The following is an 11,563-nucleotide window of genomic DNA, read 5'->3' as shown; positions in this document are numbered from 1 at the left end:
TAGTCATAAAATAAGATTCCTATTTTGAGGATCATTAGATTTTTTTTTTCCCATTTATTTTAGAGGAATGCTTGAAGCAGTCGAGCAATGCTGCTCTTCTCATCAAGCATACGTTTTCGTATTTCTACCTTTCTATAGAAAACTTGTTTCGACAAAGAGCACTTTTTCATGATTTAACCTACATACAATTATGATTTAGGCCTAAATTCAAACAAGGATTGAAGAATGTAATGTTACAATATAGAACACACGACTATATTTCTCATTCAGCTACGCAGATTAAATTCACAAATTCCATCAGCAAATGAAACCTGTGGTTACAGAACAAGAACCCCCTTTTTTTTCATACGCGTTGAACTTCTCTCTTGCTTCTCTTCTTTAATGCCTTCTTCATTTAATAAACAATTGATTAACAGAGACCTTGGTACAGATGTCCAAACGGGCACCCAAGAAACCCCCTTTTTCAGCACAGCCAAATCCAATGCTTCCCTATTCTCATCATCATCAATGTTTGATGATGATAACATTAAGGCCTATGATGTCCCGGATGGGGTGCCTGATGGCTATGTTTTCGCTGGCAGGCCATTGGAGGATATTGATCTTTTCTTCAAAGTGGCACCGGAGAATTTTAGGAGAGCTGCGGAGGCAGCTGAACGGGACACTGGAAGGAGGGTCAGCTGCGTGGTAGCGGATGCTTTTCTCTGGTTTTCCTTTGAGATCGCGGAGGCAAGGGGGGTTTCTTGGGTGCCCGTTTGGACATCTGAACCAAGGTCTCTGTCCATTCATTTCTACACTGGATATCATTGTATTTCGCAGTTTGATTCCAACAATTGAACATGTTAATTAACAGATCGAACTACTTGATACTAAACATTTTTATGTTCTAGCAACAAATATGGCAAGTGATGTGATTTTAACAAATGTTATCCCACTACATCTCAATATCCAAATCATAATAAAATTCAACATGTGATGAACCTAAGCATTTACCTCTGGGGTGAGACTCTTTATCGTTCAGCAAAGAAACAGCTGTGCAACTAACTAAAATGCATGACGGGTAAAGCAGCCACTGAAGGAACCTGTATGGCGAGGCCGAGGAAAAGATATGGCCTCATGGGAGGTTCTTGCAACTTGATGTGACTGGTGTGATAGGACTGAGCTTCTCATTTCTTGGGCCTTCTTTTGTGCTGATCGATCCGAGCTTGTTCACTATCTTGTCCATCGATGAAGATCTCTTCTTTTCCAGTTTCATCTGAACAAACCATAAGATCATCTCAATCAGGCATTCAGAGAATAAATATCTGGTAGCATATTAGATTAATTTTCCAAATTCCGATTGGTTGTTCATTTCCATTCAGACGGTCAAAAAATATGGGTGCGCATGTACGTAATCATTGAGTTGATTACAGGGCAAAACATGAAATGCTTGCTGTGAGTCTGTGATGTTGAGGAATGACTTGAAGCACTCTATATATCTTATGTAACTAGAGAAAACCTCAAGTTTCCGCGTCGCCGCCTCAGCTTTTGCTTTCCGCAAGTCCTCCCAAGCAATTACTGCAATTACTTTGGCTGGGGAATTAACACCCTCCCAATGTCAAATAACCGGCACATGCTCCTAAGACCGGCTACCTGTAGGTCCCGTCTGAAACTGACCCGGTTTTCTCATTCGCGTACACCCCTACTGTTCCAGAATGTATCATCTCACTCTTTTCTTTTGCCAGTTATTTTATACCAACCAGTTCTAGAACTTTGTTAGAGGTTGATGATGATGTTCTGGTTAATATTTACGATCCTTTTATCAAATGCTAACTTGTTTGGATCTGTGCACTGAAATGCAGATGACAATCATTCAAGGGACGATGACCTGTACTACAAATTGGAACGATTTGGTAGTAAAACATGTCGTAGGTTTTTTTTTTTTAATGGGTTTTAACTTTTTTAATGATTATTAAAAATTTTAAAATGTAAATGTTTAAACAAATGAGAATAACACAATCGATTATCAATAATCAGAATCTAAAATTACACTGAGTAATCAAATCAAGTACAACCCTATAATGTGATTGCTAAGGCCGTACGTGCAAGTATTTGATGGTTAAAAGAAATTAAGACATAAATATAAAAACTAACGAGAAAATAAAAAATTGATTATATAAACTAATTAATAAAGAGTAACAATTGACTTTAAAGAATAGACATGTTTGTGTCTTAAGGATCATGCTTCACTAAAAAAAAAAAAAAAAAAAAAAATGCTTCACTAAAAGCCATTTATTCCTCGGCATCCAATCCAATCAAATCTAGGAACATTGAACTATAACATCAAGAGTTGAAATGAACAAAACATACAAAATTTAGTGGCGTTCAAACCATATTGGAAGACCCCATGTGGATGTGGGACGTACGTCCATTAAGGTCCTAACATTCGTTCTTTTTTTTTTTTCCTTAAAAAAAAAAAAAAACATTCGTTCTTTTTATTCAAGGGTTCTTTTGCAACTGTCCTGTGGAAATAGGGCATGGACCTCCCCTTCCCAGGTGCATCGTATTCGATAGTCATAACAATCTAATATATTTTCCTTTTATCCACAATACGGCTAAAGGAATATATATATATATATATATATATATATATATATATATATATATATGCAGAATTATATCTCCTTTCGTCTCTTTTCGTGTATATGTAAAGAATTTGAACATACGAGTCAATGAAGTTGTTGGAGCCAGATCACGTGTTAGAAAATCCAAAGATTAAAAGAAAAAATTGCGAATGACATCAATAAAAGATATTTGCAAAGATATGTTTCCTGATAAATAAATATGGCCACGTATTTACTCTCTGCGCAAATGCATGTGTACTTGTAGAGACGATCAATTAGCCAATTATTATTTCTGATAAGGTGGTTGGTTGGAGTGGATTTTGGTGGCCCATTTGCAAATTACAGAAAAAAAGACAACAAAAAATCCATTGGCCAAAATCCTAAATTCCCTCTTATTTTGTTAGTTCGTCACCGATTTTGTCTACCTTATGTTTTTAGCGATGAGGATCTTCTTCTTCTTCTTCTTCTATACAAGTTCCGTGATTGATTCTCGTATGCTATCTCGCTGTGTATTCTTGGGACAAGACTCTACATAATTTTAAAGAATTAGTCAGGTAGAAAGATTGTAAAGTACGTGCAACTTTGATGCGGTCACAATAAAAACCCTTACCATGCAAGTATGCAACACTTGAGTCCTCCAAACCCAGGATGGCAAATTTGTCAGTGATGGCAAATTGGCTAATTGTCCTTTAATCAGGTATTCAGGATGAACTTTAGATTGCAGCTTAGATTCTACTAACTTGAACCTCTGTTAAGTTTTACTAACACATTTGGCCATCTTTTCTTATTTCATATTTGTAAACATGGAAAGATATTGGTGTACTATTGACCAGAGGATTTTTTTTAGGCATTGATCATGAATAGAGGAAGTTATTCTAACTTATCGTTGAAAGTATGCTTGTTTTCACATATATCATATGGGTTCCCTTATTTAGTGTTTTACGAGCACACAATAAGAAAATGAGTTCGGTTTGCTTTTTTTTTTTTTGGGGAGAAAGAGTAAACTTTTACCACGAAGTTGCAGATTATGTAATATATCTATTTGATTTCGCCAATGAAATCAAATAGATATATACACGAATTTATTAAAAAAAAAAAACTAATCATACACATGATCAATGATGGATGAAAAAATTTATTTTGAAAAATATAAAGGATGAAAATTTTTATTTTGTAAAATATGAGAAATCATGAATTGAATTATGTAAATGTTGCCCTTAAAAAATCATCACGTGCATGTGGTGGATTTGAATTTACTGTGCTTATGTGGTGGTGTTGGCTTAGTGAATATTGGGCAAAGGCCCAAAGGGGAAAATGTTAGGGATCCAACCTAAGAGTTAAAGTTTGCTGTCCATCTAGTGCACTTGGTGGATTTGAATTTGCTGCGTTTACGTGGTGGTGTTGGTTTAGTGAATATTGGGCAAAGGCCCAAAAGTGAAAATGTCAGGGATACGACCTAAGAGTTAATGTATGCTGTCCCTCTAAATAGGAAAGGCCTCTTTGCTGGTTTTAAATACTTACCAGACTAATGACTGATGGACTTATTTGAGCGAAAGCCCTCAAAGTGCAATTGACACGGCTGGTTCGTTACCTTTTGGGCCACAACAGCAGGCAGCAATGAAGCACAATATATATATATATAATAAATAAGAAGAATGAAGAGTAAAGTTCAACTTAACCACCGAGATTGCCTCATTAGCTAGGGGAAGGCTCTCATTGAAGGTCTAGAGTTCAAATTTTAGACCTGACAGTAGGAGATGAAAATGGTGTAACGAGATTTTTCCACACTAAAAGTTTTGGTTTAGTAATGGTTTAGAAAACAAAGTACTATAAAGGTGAGTTAAAAGAGCTTTGCACTTTTCACATGCAGTGTTTACTCTTTAATACCAACGTATTATTTTCTCACTTTTTACAGGTGAATGAGGCCGTAGAGATGAAGGTTGTGTTTTCTTTTTTCCTTTTCCATTCGCCTTGTAGTTATTTAGGCAATCAACAGCCAAGTTTGAATTGGAGTTAATATTGATTGAAGGTAAATTAGGAACTTTAAGCCTCTCCCACTTTTCTCTCTTAATTATTTTAGGGACACGTGATCTTAGCCCTTTATCAACACAATAAAGAAGAGAAAATGTGAGTTAAAACCCGAGCTTGTTTCTCATTTCTGATAAAAAAGAATATGTAAGAGCAAGGATTGAGTGGCACTGTCCCTTGAGTTGGTCGAGATGGTAGAGTTGATGTCATACCTTTCTACCAATTCGGGTTCGAACATCTCTTGAAATATCTGCCCGTTGCACAAGATTTGTCTAGTGCATCTTACCCCTCCATGTGGTTGGCGGGCTATTGCATGGGGCAGGATTTATTCAGTGCACACTCTCGGGTAGCGATTAGTGCGTCTTACCCCTCCATGTGGTTGGCAAGCTATTGCATAGGATGGGTTTACTCAGTGTACACTCTCGGATAATGGTTGCGGGTATCCTTGTCAAAAAAAAAAAAAAAAAAGGATTGAGTGGCACAAAATCTTTTCCAGTTTTTTTTTTTGTCAATCATCACTTATCTACCCTATACCTACTGAACCACCATCGAACACCCATATGGATTTAAGTTAATTAAAGTGGTAAGTCACATATAGTAGCAAGTGGTGGGAGATAAGGTTTGAATCCTTAATCTCGCATCCTACCAAACCTTAAACGCTATGGTGGTGGTCAACAATCCAAACGCTATTGGTTAAATACTTAAATCTTTTCTAGTCTTAGGTGAAAGAAAATGTGCCACTGTAAAAGCGTGATAATTATGGTGATAAATATTGTTGACTGGCACAATTAAAATGGCTAATGCACACATTCATAGTCTAAACTTGGATTTTGTTCGTGGAAATTACGTTAAGGAAATTGGTAAGAAACCCGCGTTGCAGACAACAGGACCTTGGCAACCTAAGCACTAAAAACGTTGAAAGCAATCGGATTCGGAAAAATCAAAGTCAATGCATAGTCACGACCTTGGCCACCTAACCACTATAAAAGCATGATAATTATGGTGATAATTTTTTTATGCCATACTTTGAAGGATTCCTTGAGATATCGTCCATTATAGAATATAGATGACGCGGAAAAGCTTATTAGGATTAAATCCATTTGATTTGACAGAAAGAGAGGCTCTAGTTTTCTATTATGTTTATGTATTATGATAACACGACAAAGGACTTACTTTCATTTGTTTCCTCACTTATAATAACACCAAACTCTTTATAACAATTCTCGGGTCCTTTTTTTTACTAATATAAAAGGATAAAATGTCCGTAATTTTTTTTAGTGTAAATTGGAGGTTTCGAATTTGGAATCTCTCATTTACATTTCTTTTCCCAATATGACTCAACTCATCCCTTCCTCCACATATTTTTTAGAGTAAAAAATTTGGAAAGCTCCTAAACTGTTATGGTTGTCCACTTTTTAACTCCCAATCTATTTTTTATCTCCGACTGTTTCTTGAACAATTAAAAATATATAGTTTAAGGAATTTTGGCCATTTTAAACATAAATTCTGTTGAAATCCACGGGCATTTTTGTGCGACCATAATCAAAAGTATTGAAAACTCAATAAAAGTATCGAGAGCAAGAGTAGAAGACTTGAAAAGAGAAAATCCTTAATTTTCCTTGAACTCTTCATCAGATTTCTCTATAAAAATTCAAAATTCATTGATTTCATACCCAAGTGGCCAAAATTTCATAAGGTTTTTTATGTCTCTCTCAAGTATTAAAACAATATGAATTTGGAAATTTTATGGAGAAATTTGATGAAGTGTTTATGGAAAATGAAAGGTTTTCTTTTCTTAGAACTTCTACTCCTACCCTTGATGCTTTTGATTAATGTTGGACAAAAAGATCCTTCGGTTCTATTTGGATTTATGTTTAAAATGGCTAGAAGTTCTTAAACTATACACTTTTAATTGTTTAAGGACCAATTGGAGATAAAAAAAAAAAAAAAAGAGATTAGGGACCAAAAGTGGACAACGATGATAGTTTAAGAACTCCCCAGATTTTTTACTATTTTTTTTATATTACAATTTATAGAAAGGATGGTTGTAAATTCATATACATATATATATGTATGTACATATGTTTCTAAACCTAATTTACATGATTAAAAGATCACTAGGATGTCATTTACATTTGCCAAAATTTAATTTTAAAGAATATCTCAATTGTCGCTTATTACAATAAACTTGTTTGCATTCCAGAATAATTGAAATGACACCAATACAGCTCAACCCCTCAATTGTTTTGCTTAGAATCCATACTAAGTGAAAACAAGCCCAACATTCTTCCAGAGGTGCAAGTGGAGCAAGTTTCTTCCTTGAGAGATTCTTTACTTACTTGTTAAGACGGGGTTTCTCACTTCTCCTTCTTGAATAGATACGAAATTGAATTTCATACTCCTCTTCTGAAAGTCCCTTAATTATATTCTTGATCCTTTCCTTCCGTGTGCGCACGTAAAGCCTAGAAATTCCTGGGAACATTTTGGTGAAGTTAATCTATTGAATTTTCAAAAAAAAAAAAAAAAAAAAATTTCCCCTTTTGAGAAACAAGCTTCGGTTATTTGTCAAAATTTGAAGACAAACCCCCCATGAGCCTGCAGCACATTGTCGTTGATATACATATCCCTGGACGACTAAGAACTGCAAGGACACTACACCAGAAAACAAAAGAGGATTTTTGTTGAAAAAAAAGGAAAAAAATTTTGTCTCTCATGGCAGATTCAAACTTGTACGTTTTAAACAAATCCTACTTAACATGTCCAAAATAAATAATATCCCAGAAATTAGGTTAATCATGCTCAGACAAGATCCACAATCCATATCGTGCCCGGTCACGGTTGAGAAGATTAATTAATCCAAAGTTAATCTCTTCTAATAGTCTAGTATATAACCCACACCCCATGTGAACAACTTGGAGAACAGTTATCTTTTGGGTCAAATAGACAACGAGTTTTTTATGCAAATTCAAATTCGGACTGCTACGAGTTTCATGTGGTTGATTATTTATGTCACCGACTCTAGTTTGAAGTAAATTTTGAGTAATTGCTAGAGTCTTAGCATCTGCACAACAATATAAATATTGGATAGTGTGCTCAAACTTTATTATACAGCGAATACATAGCAATTTAAGTTCAAAGCTGAAACTTTAACGTCAAAACTGATCAATCTGCTCAATTCATTCATCAACCACAGCTTCTATTTAAGCTAGCCATGGCTTCTAAAGAAAATTTCTGCCAAGATTATCTGCTGCTGAATCCAAAAGAAGCGGGATTTTGGGATCTGCTTCGCATCTTCTATTCATCGGAATTAGAGAAGAGGGATTTCTTCGATACCCCGATAGCTGACAGGTTAGGAGGCTTCCCCGACCGATGGCTCGTGTTTGTCTCTGTTGTTGCTCAGAAGATCCTCCTCAAGGGGAAAAAACCCATGGCCAACATTGGATATTACATAGAGCAGGGGCTGAATTATCCAACCGCCAATGGTGGCTTTGGCCGCCTCATCTTGAATTTTCTTTCAGGTTCTTATTTTCTTTATAGCTTCAAGTTCGATTTTATACCCGAGAACTTTTGTCATTCTTGCCGGAAGCAGTCATCGATATATATATATATACATATATATATATATATATATAGTGCCTTGTACTTTTGGATGGTCTTTAAATCAGAATGTGATTTAGCTAGGTTGAGTTCGTATTTCTAACTGCTAGTGCATGCATGCCTGCCCAATTTCGCTATGCGAATAGGGGAGACAATTTCGTCGGTTCATGAGTTAGAAGTCTTGTTGAAATAAATTATATCATATCTTGTAAACTATGGTATTCATCTACTTCCTTTGATGAGTAGCTGTCTTCAACTCAGTGGATAGGTTTGTATCACGTTTGAAACGATTAAGATTTAGACCATACGAAGATTGAAAGAGAAAGTCAGCTTAAGGGGAAAATGATGGTCCTACTTGAAAGCTCATGTGACACAGTATGCCTCATTGAGGGAATTGCTCAGTTTAGCTAAATTGATGTGAGATAATCAAAATGTGGTCTAATTGCTTGCAGGAAAGGTAGTGAGGCCAGATAGGCTGTCTGCAACTTTCACGTCGGCCATAGGAAATCTGGACACACGATGGGACTTAGACAGCAGAATTGGAGCAAATGACGAGAGGTATGGTGCAGCCTTATCTGTAATGGCCGCAAAATTGTCGTACGAGAATGAAGCCTTTATAACTACTGTATTGGGAGATCGATGGCAGGTAATTAATTTCAGGACATGGCTTGTCCAAGATTTCCTAAACTCATAGTAATTTTTTTTTTCTTTTCTAAATCCCATGCATCATGCACGGTCCTGACTCCTGATCATTCAAATTGATTGCTTTTCCAATTTTTATTTTGCAGATGGAATTCTTGGGCTACTTCAACTTTTGGAACGGTAAGTGATCACTGATTTCTCCTCCTCATCTGAAAGTTTTCTCTTACTCTTGCCGTTCATTGTCATTGACCTTGTTTTGTCTACTCCAATAATGCATTTAAAATTGCAAATACGAGTATTATACACGACAAGCTTCCTAGACTTTGCCTAAACACGGCAAACCGGAAATATATATATATATAATTATCAGCAAACAGTAGGTGGCTTAGTGGGTGGAGGTTGTTGGCAGGCAGTAGATCATCTTGACGTCTAAATGATTATTCAATTTCTTTGGAGGGAAATGAAAGGCTTAGGGGTGGGGGCCGGGTGAGTCATCTCTCCTTGAGAAATGCTATTTATTATCCCATGAAAATGACAATTATTATTCATTAGTTGCTTTACGAAAATTAAACTTTAAAAAAAAAAACTTTATATAAACTTTAAGATTGCCATATACTACGGACAATGAAATGAGGGGGAGCTGATTATTTAGTCATTATCTATAAGCTGGAAAGCACTTGACCCAGGAATTAAGAAATAAAATGCAAAACTCTTAGGTCATGTTTCTTATTTAACTAACCAAACAACATGTTTAGGAAAATAAATTGCTCCCTAGATTTTTATTTTTATTTTCCATTCCTAACTTTTCCCTACTTTTTTTACTCAGACTACGAGCAAATTTACACAACACAGGCCATCATGTTCCAAGACAAGAAAGTTGATCCGGATCTCATTGTGGTTGCATTTCGAGGGACGAGTCCATTTGATGCGGATGACTGGCTCACGGATTTGGACCTTTCTTGGTATGATCTTGAAGATGTAGGCAAGCTTCATGCTGGATTCATGAAAGCCTTAGGCCTGCAAAAGGAAAAGGGTTGGCCTAAGCAAATTGATCAAGGCTCTGGCACCAAAGAATATGCTTATTATGCAATAAGGGAAAAGTTGAGGAAATCATTGAGTGAAAATAGGAAAGCAAAGTTCATGGTCACTGGGCACAGCTTAGGAGCTGCATTGGCAATCTTATTTCCAGCTATACTAAGTTTGCATGAAGAGGAATGGCTGTTGGATAGAATGGAAGGAGTTTACAGTTTTGGGCAGCCTAGAGTTGGGGATGAGAAATTTGGGAATTTCATGAAGGAGAAGCTTAGGTTGTATGATGTGAAATATTGTAGGTATGTTTATAACAATGATGTCGTTCCAAGATTGCCATATGATGACAAAACCCTATTGTTTAAGCACTTTGGGCCTTGTCTATACTTCAACAGCTCGTACAAAGGGCAGGTATGCATATATATATATATATATATATATATATATATATATATATATATATATATATATATATTTCATTTTCACCTCATATTATTTAGTATATGCCTTATGATTCACAGCTGGATTATTCTAACAATTTTCGTATTTGTCGTCTCTTTTGTGAACTGAAAACCAGATTCTAGAGGAGGAACCAAACAAGAACTACTTTTCGCTGCTATGGGTTTTACCAAAGTTGATGAGCGCAGTCTATGAGTTGATAAGGAGTTTCATTATCCCTTTCACCAGAGGAAATGAGTTTAGAGAAGGGTGGTTTGAGATATTTTTCCGGGCTGTAGGTTTGATAATTCCTGGATTATCAAACCATGGTCCTCAAGATTATGTCAATCTAACCCGATTGGGGACTTTATCTTCCTTAGCCTATTCTCCTCCTCTACCAGATTCAAAAAAAGATTGATGCTACCGAAAAATATTCTAGATTATGTATCAAATTTGCCCCCAGACAAAAATAATCTTTTGTTGCATCATTAGATTTCAGTCAATAGTCTCCCTTAGCTTTGCTGCAAGACACAAGAGGAGATTCAATTTCTACCCTCTGTATTCACACAAGCCAATGTCATTGGTCGATTGATATCAACTACAACACAATGCAAAATCAAACAGACGGGACACCGAGTTTAGAATATATATATAGTAGCTAAAATGTTTTTTCTTTTTTCTGCTTTTGATTTTAAAAAAGAAAAGTAACATAAACAAAATTTGTCTGCATTTAGAAGGGCTACAAGATTTTAGGCCCACTAGCACGTCAGTTTTTGTTTTTTTTTTTTCAAACTTTTAAAGTTAGTTAATTAAACCTAATCTCAGATTCAACTCCAAAAGTCGGCAACTAGCACGTCAGTTGAATTGACAAATGAAGGAAATACGGGTACAAAATAAATAAACTGCGCAAACGATTACATTTCTCTATTGAGCACGAATCTGTTAATTACTTCCATTAGCAGATGAAATACGAGAATTCAAGAAAAAGGGGTACTAAAAAACTTAAACATCAACTGGATTTAAGAAGACTTGTATTTTTTTTCTTTCTTTTTTATTAAAACCATTTTAGCATATAAAAGTAGATTACTTTATGAAAGTCATTACTCGTCATGGGGGGTAAGTGCAGTTTTTTAACGCATTAAGAAAACTAACTGCATTTATCATGAACTCAGGAAAATTGGCAGCTGATGTTGGATTGGGGATTTACATCCGGATTGGTTGTGTGGTTG

General features: G+C 35.7%; 2 protein-coding genes across 2 annotated transcripts; both read left to right on the top strand.

Moving 5' to 3' along the window:
• The first annotated feature begins 381 nt into the window (after positions 1–381).
• Positions 382–834, top strand: LOC113712585 (anthocyanidin 3-O-glucosyltransferase UFGT-like). Its single transcript, XM_027236068.1, has one exon. It carries the CDS (start codon positions 382–384, stop codon positions 832–834), a length of 453 nt encoding a protein of 150 aa, XP_027091869.1.
• A 6,791-nt stretch (positions 835–7,625) lies between these two features.
• Positions 7,626–10,955, top strand: LOC113711676 (triacylglycerol lipase OBL1). Its single transcript, XM_027234846.2, has 5 exons — positions 7,626–8,146; positions 8,678–8,871; positions 9,014–9,047; positions 9,694–10,307; positions 10,474–10,955. The coding sequence occupies exons 1-5, from the start codon at positions 7,840–7,842 to the stop codon at positions 10,750–10,752; spliced, it is 1,428 nt and encodes a 475-aa protein (XP_027090647.1). The 5' UTR covers positions 7,626–7,839; the 3' UTR covers positions 10,753–10,955.
• The last annotated feature ends 608 nt before the right edge of the window (positions 10,956–11,563 follow it).

The sequence above is a fragment of the Coffea arabica genome, chromosome 10e (assembly GCF_036785885.1).
Source record: "Coffea arabica cultivar ET-39 chromosome 10e, Coffea Arabica ET-39 HiFi, whole genome shotgun sequence".
In the NCBI taxonomy this organism is placed as follows: domain Eukaryota; kingdom Viridiplantae; phylum Streptophyta; class Magnoliopsida; order Gentianales; family Rubiaceae; genus Coffea; species Coffea arabica.
Note: the sequence above shows the minus strand (reverse complement) of the source record. Positions and strands in the feature narration are given on the sequence as shown.

Bases quoted from the DNA above. Each gene is read 5' to 3' on its own strand.
- LOC113712585 (XM_027236068.1), top strand. From the start codon at position 382: ATGCCTTCTTCATTTAATAAACAATTGATTAACAGAGACCTTGGTACA.
- LOC113711676 (XM_027234846.2), top strand. From the start codon at position 7,840: ATGGCTTCTAAAGAAAATTTCTGCCAAGATTATCTGCTGCTGAATCCA. The intron at 9,048-9,693 runs GTAAGTGATCAC...TTTTTTACTCAG, and splicing joins CTACTTCAACTTTTGGAACG to ACTACGAGCAAATTTACACA. The intron at 10,308-10,473 runs GTATGCATATAT...ACTGAAAACCAG, and splicing joins ACAGCTCGTACAAAGGGCAG to ATTCTAGAGGAGGAACCAAA.